This window comes from Serinus canaria, chromosome 21, assembly GCF_022539315.1.
Source record: "Serinus canaria isolate serCan28SL12 chromosome 21, serCan2020, whole genome shotgun sequence".
Lineage (NCBI taxonomy): Eukaryota > Metazoa > Chordata > Aves > Passeriformes > Fringillidae > Serinus > Serinus canaria.
In genome coordinates, this window is record NC_066334.1 from 6858213 (window position 1) to 6870874 (window position 12662).

At 52.6% G+C, this 12662-nt stretch overlaps 1 protein-coding gene across 1 annotated transcript in view; it reads right to left on the bottom strand.

The window, feature by feature from the left end:
- The window catches only part of RERE (arginine-glutamic acid dipeptide repeats), a 164604-nt gene that overhangs the window by 10873 nt on the left and 141069 nt on the right, over window positions 1-12662 (bottom strand). Inside the window, 3 exon segments of the mRNA XM_030231967.2 lie at window positions 888-1087; window positions 1811-1903; window positions 3904-4066. Coding sequence (XP_030087827.2) covers window positions 888-1087; window positions 1811-1903; window positions 3904-4066 — 456 coding nt within the window.

Consider the following 12662-nt stretch of genomic DNA (forward strand, 5'->3'; position numbering starts at 1 on the left):
TCCAAACCCAACCGGACTCAAATGTAACAGGAGGCAAACCCTTAATGTGCCCACTCACAAGCATTATTCCATCAGCAGTGTCTGTTAGAAATGGCCTTTAGGAAGATGTCCCCATACACAGCACACACACAAGGGTGCCTGAGGCAGGAGAGGAGCCCCATGTTCCATGAAAAATACTCCATCTGCTGGCAGTCAAGGCCAAGGTCTAAACCCCCAGCTCCTGCTATGCAATAAGGGATCAGGAGAGTACATTTCAATAATTAATGCTGTTTCCCTGCCATTCTGGCAGGTTTTTGGAGGATTGGCTACAAAAGCCAGCACTCCCCAAGAGTGGAGCCTCACGAGGTATTTAGAATCAATGGTCACATCATCCTCTTCAGAAAGACAGAGAGGGGAGGGCAAGGAAAGAAATCTATCTGCTGCTTTCCATTAGCTAAACCCAGCTCCAAGATAAATCAGCCAGAGCTGCTCCCAGGAAGGCTCCTGGTGCCCCAGCCGAGTCACAACTCAGAGCACACCAAGCACAGAGGCAAAGCAGAGCTCTCTGTAGGGCTTTAACTCCAGTAACATGAGGAGACCACATGAACAGCATCTCATTTTGTTTAACTCCTCCCAAGGGCACACCTCCGACAGGAGGCAGCTGGAAGGAGGACATGTACTAGCACAGGATCTGCCATGCACTGTCAGTGCCCCCTCACGGTGACAGCCCTCTGCCAGGCATGACAGAGAAACAACAGAGCTTGCAGGGACACTCCATCCCCTCTTCCAGAAAGAGCTCAGCCTGAGCCAGGCTCCCCCTGGCACACACAGGCAGCAGGAGCAGGCACAGCCCATGGCAAACCAGTCCAGGGCTTGGCTCCTCTTAGCCCTGCACCCAAGAAACGCACCGAGCCTCGACTGCGCCGTGTCCTCATGCTATGCTTCCCACTGAGGCCATCATCTTCCTCCTTCACAGGCTTGAACATAAAGGGTGGGGGGTCCACGGGCTTCTCGATGGGCGGCAGCTCCCCGTACTTCTTGAAGTGGATGCGACAGTCCGTGCACAGCAGGATGTTCTCCCGGCCCCCGTGGTGCCAGTCCTTGGAGGCTTGGGGCAGGGAAACAACAGCTCAGCACCTCACAGAGCACCCCAGCCCAGCACAAACACAGGGAATTGTTAAAAAAAGCTGCTTTTCTATGGGTAACAGAGTTGGACAAGTTTCTGGAAAAGTCTGTCCTGTCCCAGGGCACACCCTCAATATTCAATTTTTACCAACTACGGTTGCTTGCTTAAGAAACTACAACTTTGAGGCACAGAAAGAAACCTTATCTGCTCTACCTGGGAGGTAAAAAGCAGCTGTTGCTCTTCAAAGCTGTGGTTTCTGCAAGAGAAGTGAGCCCTGAACCTCTTATTTCCTTCCCCATTCTGGGGCTTCCACTTTCAGCTGCAAATGCCCCAGCACCAAGCAACCTTTGGGAACAGCCACAGGCAGGGGGCTGATGCACAGCAGATTTGGTGCAGCATCAGGAAGTGTTGTGTGTGACAGCCACAGCCCAACAGTGACTCATTATGTCACAAATTGATTACCTAGATTATGGATTATGCAGATTTATTCCTGTCTAAATGTCTACCTCAGGCTTCTCCTTTGTCACCACAGTATTAATTTGCAATGGCAGAGCCTGATTAACTCCGTTAGGAGCGCTGCATATTTCAGCTGATTCACCCCCACACTGCTGTGAACAGCCCAGGAGCTGCTGCTGCTGCTGCTCCAGCCCCAGGCAGCAGCAGAGGGGAGCCCCAGCAGGGACTGGCACTGGCACTGGGACATACTGGTGGTGAAGCAGTGGCGGCAGGCGTAGCCCTTCAGCTCCTGCTCGCTGTCCTCGCTGTCAAAGTCATCTTCACTGGCCGAGCTCAGGTCCACTGAGGGTGGGAGAAAGAGGAAAATGGAAAATAAACACTCAGCAGCATTCTCTACTTCCTCCTACCTGGCTAAAATAAGCACTGAGCAGAAGAGATGGTGCCTCCCCACGCCCACCCTGCCCTGCATGGCCATTATTTCTGAGTTTCCAAACAGAGCAAACCCAGCCCTCACCGTGCTGCAGGGTAAAGAGGATCCCAGGAAAGTGCCAAGGGATTCAACTCCTGCAACCTCTGATTCAGCACCTGCTACATTCCAGGTAAGTTGTTATTCAAATACCATCCATGGGGAGTTCAAGAGGCTGTGTTCCAAACCCACAATTTTCAAGAGAAAAGGGATTTATCTCTAGAATCTGGTCAAACTTAAAATCAAATATTCTATATTTAACACCTACAAGATTCCATGAACAGGTCTGTAGTGGCTTTTCTGGTTTTTATTTTGTTACCCAGCAGCAGAGGTGTTTGTGGGTGGAGGAATCAATGCTTACATAAAAGGGACCTGTTTGAAAAACCTGCTGAGATGCTTTTGGATGAGAGGCACTACAGGATAACTAACACCAGCTTTCCTGTCCTAACTGCAGGACTCCAAGTTTTAACCTGTGGCACACTCACACTGCAAAAATGTCATGTTTTGAAGAAGAAGAGGATATGCAAAGGGTCCCTTTCCTTTGTGGCAAATTAGCTGGTAACACATCTATGAGCTCAAAAGCAGCATCTAAATCACTGAAAATATGCAGACTCACAAAAACTGTATCTTACCTTCTAAACACCTCAGGAGTAAATATTTCCCTTTGGAGAGCACTGCATTTTTCTACTCCCACTACTATAAATTCACAACATAACAGGGCTGTAATTTGGCACAAGCAGGAAGCCCTCAGGCCTCTTCTGTTCAAATCTTTAATTAGAAGAGAAGTCCTTGATACAGGAGCAGTGTTTTTCTAAAGGCTCCAAGAGGATGTTCTGTGCAAGCAGGTTCCAGTTTATGGATTAAAGCTTACAAACTCTCCAGTACTTGCCACCAGTGTTTGTCAGCAACTCCTTACCCTTCAAATTAACACAGGGTTACATTTAATAGCTCCCACTGCCCTGATTCCTGCATTAATACTTGCAGGTGTTCAAACCCTGACTGCAGAGCTGACCCCAGGCCAGCACTTGCTTTCTTTTGCTAAATGGATTTGGATTCCCATCCTGCAGTCAGATCCATAAGGATGGGCCCTCCCAGCCACAAGCTCTCACATGCTGAGTATCTGGGACTGAGCTGGAGGCCAGATCCTCACTCCTTGTGCACACAGAGACCAGCAGTAAATCCCACCAGCTCAGCAGGGAAAAGCTCCCAGCCTTTCCTGCTCTCTCCCTACCCTGGAGAGAATTCTGCATCCAGCCTGCTCACCACATCCTCCACCTGCCCATGATTGTTTTTACACCTGCCAATCTGCCTCCCACAGCCCCTTTTCTCTGTGAGCCACGTGGGTTTAGGAAGGTTTAAACCTCCCAGGGTAACAAACCTTTCCCAAATGGACAAAGGTTTCTAGGGACCTGTGCAAGGCAGCAGGCACTGCTCTGGGGAATTGCTCTTGGGTTGGACACTTGGTCCAGGCAAGGCCTCTGCTCCTCCAGGACTGCCTAAGACAGTGCTGGCTGCAGCACAGTCTGAGCTCCAGCAGAGGGTAGGGGTCACCCACAAGGATGGAAGGGCAGGGAGCACTTCCTTCCTTCCTTCCTTCCTTCCTTCCTTCCTGGCTTTCCAATCCCCATTACTGTAATAAGCCTGGAGAAAATACAACACAGCACCAAGAAAAAGAGTAGGGAAACCCAATCCCAGGGCAGCCTTTCCACCCTCACAGGATGCTTTTATGTTTAAGCACAAGTCACTGGCTGATCAAAGCCACCTCCCACGTTCCAGCGGCGAGGTGCGGGAGCAGAGGTGTCCCCGCTGTCCCCTGCCAGGTGTGGCACCATTCCCTGCCCTGCCCAGAGCCATGCCCAGCAGGGGCAGCACTCACAGAACTCGCTGGAGGGGGGTCTGGAGGGGGTGTTGACCGGGGTGGAGGCCGTGCGGGTTTTGATCCTGCGGAACACGGCCTGGCGCCGGTGCCGCCGGTGCGCGCGCGAGCTCGCCGCCTCGGGGGTCTTCTTCCAGTAGTAGTAGAAGGTGATCAGCTCCCCCTGCAAGCACACAAGAGCACACAGCACGGGGTTAGAGGGACCTGCACGCCTGGCTGCCAGCTCCCTGCCTCCCCTGGCTTGCCGGGATTTCTCCAGGAAGAAGCGTGATGGATTTCAGCCAGAAAAATAGAACTATTCAGGTAAGACACACAAAAACCCCTCCTTATTCTTTGCCTGCTTTTGCAGAGGAGGAAAAGAAGGAAATAAATGCTTTTTCACTCCTCCCCTAGGAAAGGAAAGAGGCTGGGAAGCACCAGGAGCCAGCCTCCACCTGGATGCTTCAGAAGAGGGTACCCTTGTGTCACTGTGAGCATCCCCTGGCACCGAGCTCTGACAGGCACCCCAAACCTGCCCCAGCTCCTGCTGTCCACAGAGAGAACCAGGCTCAGCCCAAACACACTCTGCCCTTTCCTCAGCCACTGTTCAACATTCCTGTGCAAGGAGCTGAAAGTTTGAGTACAAACATGTTCAACAAGTCTATAACCGTAACACAACCCCACCGCACTAAATCGTGTTTTAATTTGAATATATATACCCACATCCAAATTAATTAAGCAGTTAAAAGAGCACACCTAGAGAAATGAGTGATAATTTCACGGCATAATGAATCTGGCTTACATTCAGGAAGTGCAGCAGCTGCCATTCAAACCTGCGGATGCAAGGCTGAACCAAAGAACAGCATGTGGTTTTAATCTCTTTTCTCTTACTTTGAAACCCCATCATTTCCTGGCGACTTGTCTGCCTCTAAGGTAAAAGGTGTTGTTGCTTTCAAGTTGCAAGAGGAAAACGGAGAAGTTCTAACCAGCCCCTTGAAAAAAGTCAACATCAGAACAAACATACCTGAACTGCCCACAAAAAGGGTTTCTTTGAACTGTGTTTTATGTGATCAAATAACCTCAGCCTGCTGTCTCCGTGGGGAAATCCTGCAGCCCCTGCTCCGGGCAGGGCAGGAGTTAACTCCAATAACGACCCTGCCTGAATCCAAACCCTCCCCAGGGCCCCCAACAAGCAATTACAGCCACAACCAATACCTGCACCACTGAAACGCTCCAAAGACAAAGGGAGGATGTTGTTCTAGACATTAACTGCTGACATTTAAGACACTTAAGAATTTTACCAGTGCCTAATTTAAAAATAGAAACCCCAGAAGAAAGAACACGACCACATTCTGGCAACAGCAGAACAGATCACTTTTAATCCGTGCTGCCACAGACTGGGATGATGCTGCTGATCCCCAGCACAGAACTGTGTTTGTGTATCAAATACTAAAATAACAAATATTCACCGTGATGGCTGGGGAGGAGGAGCAGGTGGGAAAGCGTTACCTACAATTCCTGATTCTGAAGGACTAAAGCCCTACTAAAATACTAAAAATGCATTTCCTGCAGAGGATCTGAAGCTGCCTGGTGATGGCAAATTGGGCAGAACAGCAGTTCTGAGCCCAGCACCCTGCTCTGCCCCTGCCTGCTCCCTGCACGTGTTTGCTTTGGAAATGCCATTTCCCTGAGCCCATGACGTGGGCTCAAAGTCCACCCAGGCCAGCTGTTTGTCCACTTGGGGCTGGGGCTGTGCCAGGAGCCAGGCTGGGCTCTGCAGGGAGGCTTTTGCAAGGCTCTGCACAGGCTGCAAGTCTCTTGCAAATGAAACCAGTCGTTTTTTACCTATAAATTCATTTGTATCAAATCTGAGGTGTAAGCACCAAGGACCAAGTCAGTAAATCCCATGTCTTTATGTCAGTGAATTACTGTGTCCTCTGCCACATGGCAACAGCAGAGTGGGAACCAATCTGTTCTCATCCCACCATAAAATAGGGAATGGGAACCTATTAGAGCTCCATTTACACACTGCAAAGCCATCAGGTCCCCAGGGAAGTTTAACAACTTATACCTGCAGATCATAAACCAAACTTTAAAAAAGAAACTGTGGATATTTATAGAAAATGCCAAATGACCATAATGCTTCTTCCCCCTGAGACTGGCTCAGAAGAGCAGTCACAACTGCACAGGGATCAAGATGAAGTCAAAGTCTATTTATTCAAGAAGCAGTTTTACCCCAGCTACAATGCACAGATGAAAGGAGCAAAGAATGCTCTGTGCTTCCAGCTCCTGGTCAGCCTGCAGAGTGCAGCCCTCAGTGAAGGGCTCAGGGAGAAATGGAGCAGTCAGGGGGGAGCACACACAGAATGCCACTGAAAGAATTCCCTGCAGGATCCCTCAGCCCCTGGCTGCCCAGGATGCCTCTGTGTGCCCGAGGGATTTGCTGCTGGGGGGTTCAGCCTGGCAGCATCACCCCACCCTGCTGCCTGCCCGGGTGGCACAGGCAGGAGCACAAAGGGCTGAGTCAGGCGAGCTCCGGTTCCCCAAAGAGGGAGCAGAAACAGCTCCCAGCTCACTGCGAGGAAGTCAGATGAGCTTTAATCAAACATGCACAGAGCGTGCTGCTGAAAGCCAGGGCACATAAATTCAGGAACAAAAGCTGCTGCAGAAATCAATAGCCTCCTGAAACATTAACACAGGCCAGCATTGATCAAAGGCCCCGGGACAAAAGGCTGCCTTGCAAATTAGCTGCTGGTTTTGCTTGCAAGCAAACACAGAGGCATGAAGGCTCTGACATGAATGGCCTGTAATGATCATTTTGTTCCCGGTGATCTCACCGCAGCTCACCACAAGGTCTCGCAGTCAGCACACCCCACACCCTGAGCTGTGCCAGCCTGGGAGGGCTGGGCAGCTGCTCCGAAGCTCTTTTTGTGGCTCCCAGGCCATGGGCAGGGCCAGCCTGCAAACACAGTGTCCTTGTCCTGCTCTGGGTAGGCTGGCCATGGCTGCAGCACACAGCAAAGCCAGGGCAGGGCAGCCTGAGCCACCCCTGTCACCCCAGACTGGCCCAGCTCGGGGGGCAGTGACACCCCTAACGAGCTCGAATTTATTCCTTAATTAGGCAGGGTGAGCCCTCTGGGGTGACTGTGTGTGCCACACCAGGGAAGATGCTGTTAATGCCCTCCCAAACCACCTCCAAGGCCCAGCTTTCTCTCTTCCAGCACTGTGGGAAGCAGATTCCTTTCCTCTCCAGGATTGAGGGCTCCCCTCCTGGTCTCTGCAGCCTCCCCTTCCCCCCACACGCCAGCACCTCTTCTCTCCTGCACACACAGCTCCGTGCTCCCATGTTAACATCTGGTTAACTGTCCCCAACACACAGAAAGCAAAATGAGAAGCATTATTCAGGCTTTCAACAGCACATTTCCCCGACACCACCTACATTCCCAAGTTTCACAAGGCAGAGGGGATTATGTTCCTCACTAAAAGCACCAGTTCAGCTTTCCCCAGCTCTGAAATCAGGCTGAGCTCACGACTCCAGTCTCCTGCCTCCTCCTGCCAAGGCCATCTCACCCCACCGAGTAGGTGCATATAAAAAAGTCACACTCCATCTCCTCTCCGCTGTGTTCTGCAGGCTCTTTCTGCGGAGGAAGATGTGGCCCAGACCCCTCCTGCAGGAGCTCACAGCAGGGAGGTTTCTCTGCAGCTCTCAGCTGACACCTGGAGTGCTCCCAGCCCTCACCAGCTCCAAGAGGGACTGTCCTTGCCAGGGGGCACCTCTCCCCTGCCTGTCCCACTCCTGTCACTCTCACCTGGCTGTTCTGCCAGCTCCATCCTTCCCCCCAGAGCAGCCCCAGTCCCTCAGCAAGCCCTGGTTTTCTCTTTCTGATCAGCAGGTTTCAAATGTAAAACCCAGAGCCCAGCTGTCTGTGCTCAGCCCTGCCTGGCACACAAAGGGTCAGGGCTGGTGTGCATCCCTGGACAGGAGGGCTCTGACAGCTCCTGTGCCACCCATCACACACACACCAACTTCCCTTCCAGTGCCTGTTAGGGTACAGCACAGTGAGCAAACACAATAATTGCTGTTTAATTTCCCCAGAGCCGAGCTCTGACAGGGAAAAGAAAAAAATCCTGGGGGAGGGGAATAGCTTTGCAGTAATGAAAGAGAAAAGGTAAACGACAGCACTCCTCAATGGCTGCAACAGGCAGGGCAGAGCAGAGAACAGACTGTCCAGCTGGGGCCTTAATGAATTCACCATCTTTCTGGAATGCTTCAAGATTTTATTAAGTCAACTCAATTTAGCTAATACTCTTGTAAAGTCCTGCAGTAAAACCAGTCTCAGTGCTTCCCCTGGATCCCCTGGCACAGGCTGTTCCCAGCCTCTGCTCCAGGGCAGCAGCAGAACACAGGTTTGGATCATGGCAGGGATCAGTGGAGCACTCTGAGCCTGAGCAGGGTCACAAATAACCCAGGACACTGCCCTGCACTGTCAGAGCCAGAACTGAGCATCCCCAGCCCTTCCATGGCACAGCCAAAGCACCCAGGGCAGGGGGAGCCACCACCCAAGCAGGTGTAGGTGGCACCTGGGGACAGGTGCAGTGTGACATGGCAGGGCTGGGTTAAACCTTGGACTCCGTGATCCTGGAGAGCTTCTCCAGCCTTAGTGACTCTGTGGCTGGTTCTCATGAATGCATAGGCAGAGAGAGGGAAGGAGGAGCTCCTGAACAGGCTGAAGGGCTGCAGAGTGCAGCAGGGCCGAGAGGAGCAGCTGTGAGAGCCCCAGGAGCTGCAGGTGAGGCTCAGCTCCGTGCCAGCCATGACTAACAGCTCTGCCCATGCTCCAATTCAGCAGTGAGCCTCAGCAGCTTGTCAGGAGCACTGATTAATGTCCACCTTGGGTGCACAGGAATCCTGCATATTCCAGCACCTGACTGAGGTTCTAAGAGAGGCTTTTAAAAATCGAGCAGTATTTTACTTACCACTACAAAAAACCCCATTAAAAACTGTGGGATGCTCTCTGAGGAATCCCCTGCAGGTCTGGGCTCTCTGGCAGGTTTCAGAAGCACAAGTACAGCCCTTCCACCTTGCATCTCCTCTGGCCATTTGCTCTCTCCTGGATGGCAGCACAGCCCTGGCTCCACGGCCCCTGCTAGGAACTGCACTCCAGTTTTGGGAGACTGCCTGCCCCCACTGCTCCCCTGCCCTGCACACAGCCAGGTTAAGCTCCCTGGGTTCATTTTTCAATCTGAAACTCCTGGCAAACAGGCTGAGCAAGTGGCAATCCAAAGAGGAGACAGGTGTGTAACAAACCCAGGCTGACTCCTTGGGTTTTATGCTGTCAATTTACTCCCAACACAGGAACAGCCACAGAATTTCCTGGGAACCCAGCCGAGGCTCCATCTGCATCTCCTGGATTTCATTTTGTTGTGGAAAAATCCTGCAGTCAGACAGAGCTGTGTGCTTTCTATTGCCTCTGCTAAATGAGCCCTGGTGCCCTGCTCAGCCCTCAGCCACCAGGGAAGAGGGAGCTCCTCTCTCCCTCCTGCAAGGGAGGGCTCTGTCTGAAGGGCTGCCACAGGTCCTGAGACACCTGGGGCACTCCTGGCACTGCCAAAACAAGCTTGGGACCTGAAGATTTCACTCCCAAGCAGCGAAGAGAGTAGAATAATTTCACTGTGCACGCCACCTAAACACACAGGTGACACTTCTGGACTGCCCCAGGAGAATGTGTTTGCCCTTCTGAGCTGCCAGCAATTCTCCCACAGAACGGGTGAGTGATGGAATCACTGCCAGAGGAGAGAGCCAGTGCAGGGGCTGCAGAGTCAGGGGAAAAGGGAAGGAGAACATGAGCTGGATGGAAATGATCTCTCCTTCAAAACAAGCATGACCTGCAGCAGCACAGCCACAGGCCAGCATTGCACAGCCCCTCACCTGATGCCAAAGTCAGTGAAGTCCCAGCACATCCTGCTGAAGTTTGCTGGTGTGGGGAAACAGAGACAGAGGATTTATAAACTGGGGGGATCAATCCTGAGTGGGAAGGACAATTATGCTGATTGACTTCCATCTCTGTGAGCACTGACAGGCCCTGAAACCCCTGAGAACTCCAGCCCAGTCCTGCTGGACAGGCTTCCCCACCTGGAGGGCACAGGTCTGGCCAGAGCTCAGCACTCCCTTCCCTGTGCCCTCAGCAGGAGCTGCTCTTCCTGGCAGCTGCAATCCCTGCTTCACCCCTGGCAGCTGCAATCCCTGCTTCACCCCTGGCAGCTGCAATCCCTGCTTCACCTCTGGCAGCTGCAATCCCTGCTTCACCCCTGGCAGCTGCAATCCCTGCTTCACCCCTGGCAGCTGCAATCCCTGCTTCACCCCTGGCACCTGCAATCCCTGCTTCACCCCTGGCACCTGCAATCCCTGCTTCACCCCTGGCAGCTGCAATCCCTGCTTCACCCCTGGCAGCTGCAATCCCTGCTTCACCCCTGGCAGCTGCAATCCCTGCTTCACCCCTGGCAGCTGCAATCCCTGCTTCACCCCTGCCTGCACGGCTCTGGCAAACCACAGAGAAATGTCAATGGTCCCCAAAACCACCAGGAACTTCTCTGAGTGCCACATCCAACTCGCCATTTCCACACAGTTCATTTGTTCATCTCTTCCAGGGTTTGTAATTAAGGCTGCACAAACTGGCAGCAAATAAGATCATTAACATTTTATGGAACTTACCCTGGCTATGCAAACAACTCCTTTTCCCCTCCGTTTTTAGGGATTTAAGGACCAGCTTTAGCAGTTCTGCCAAACAAATGCAGAGCACACTGGGGCATTGTTTTAAGGCTGAGCCCCAGTTAAAAGCTGCCACCCCTCTCTGCACCAGGCCAGAATGGAAAGAAAGCTTTTGTAATTAAGGCTTCTTCCTCCAGAGACTCCTCTTTGTTAATCAACAGAGTTCCCAATCCCCACAGGAACTCACACACTGCTGGCTGCATCCATTATTAATTATCAGAGGCTGTCTTCAGCAGTGGCGGCTCCCAGGCCTGGGCAGCCCTGCCAGGGTCACCAGGAACATCCCAGGGGCACCCTGGGGCTGGAGCCACCACGGGGTTATCAAAACAGGGACAGCTCAGGACCTCAGCCTTACACACATCTGTTATTTCCTACTGTCTGTGAGGGCTTCTGTCTGAAGGGCTCCGAACTCCTGCGGGCCCCCTCCTGGCACTGCCAAAACAAGCTTGGGACCTGAACATTTCACTCCCAAGCAGCGAAGAGAGTAGAATAATTTCACTGTGCACGCCACCTAAACACACAGGTGACACTTCTGGACTGCCCCAGGAGAATGTGTTTGCCCTTCTGAGCTGCCAGCAATTCTCCCACAGAACGGGTGAGTGATGGAATCACTGCCAGAGGAGAGAGCCAGTGCAGGGGCTGCAGAGTCAGGGGAAAAGGGAAGGAGAACATGAGCTGGATGGAAATGATCTCTCCTTCAAAACAAGCATGACCTGCAGCAGCACAGCCACACTCCAGCACTGCACAGCCCCTCACCTGATGCCAAAGTCAGTGAAGTCCCAGCACATCCTGCTGAAGTTTGCTGGTGTGGGGAAACAGAGACAGAGGATTTATAAACTGGGGGGATCAATCCTGAGTGGGAAGGACAATTGTGCTGATTGACCTCCAGCTCTGGTGAGCACTGACAGGCCCTGAAACCCCTGAGAACTCCAGCCCAGTCCTGCTGGACAGGCTTCCCCACCTGGAGGGCACAGGTCTGGCCAGAGCTCAGCACTCCCTTCCCTGTGCCCTCAGCAGGAGCTGCTCTTCCTGGCAGCTGCAATCCCTGCTTCACCCCTGGCAGCTGCAATCCCTGCTTCACCCCTGGCAGCTGCAATCCCTGCTTCACCCTGGCAGCTGCAATCCCTGCTTCCCCTGCACTGCAATCCCGCTTCACCCCTGGCACTGCAATCCGCTTCACCCCTGGCAGCTGCAATCCCTGCTTCACCCCTGGCAGCTGCAATCCCTGCTTCACCCCTGGCAGCTGCAATCCTGCTTCACCTCTGGCAGCTGCAATCCCTGCTTCACCCCTGGCAGCTGCAATCCCTGCCACCTTGCACTGCATCGCTTCACCCCTGGCAGCTGCAATCCCTGCTTCACCCCTGGCAGCTGCAATCCCTGCTTCACCCTGGCAGCTGCAATCCCTGCTTCACCCCTGGCAGCTGCAATCCCTGCTTCACCCTGGCAGCTGCATCCCTGCTCACCCTGGCAGCAACCCTGCTCACCCTGCTCACGGCTCTGGCAAACCACAGAGAATGTCAATGGTCCCCAAAACCACCAGGAACTTCTCTGAGTGCCACATCCAACTCGCCATTTCCACACAGTTCATTTATTCATCTCTTCCAGGGTTTGTAATTAAGGCTGCACAAACTGGCAGCAAATAAGATCATTAACATTTTATGGAACTTACCCTGGCTATGCAAACAACTCCTTTTCCCCTCCGTTTTTAGGGATTTAAGGACCAGCTTTAGCAGTTCTGCCAAACAAATGCAGAGCACACTGGGGCATTGTTTTAAGGCTGAGCCCCAGTTAAAAGCTGCCACCCCTCTCTGCACCAGGCCAGAATGGAAAGAAAGCTTTTGTAATTAAGGCTTCTTCCTCCAGAGACTCCTCTTTGTTAATCAACAGAGTTCCCAATCCCCACAGGAACTCACACACTGCTGGCTGCATCCATTATTAATTATCAGAGCCTGTCTTCAGCAGTGGCGGCTCCCAGGCCTGGGCAGCCCTGCCAGGGTCACCAGGAACATCC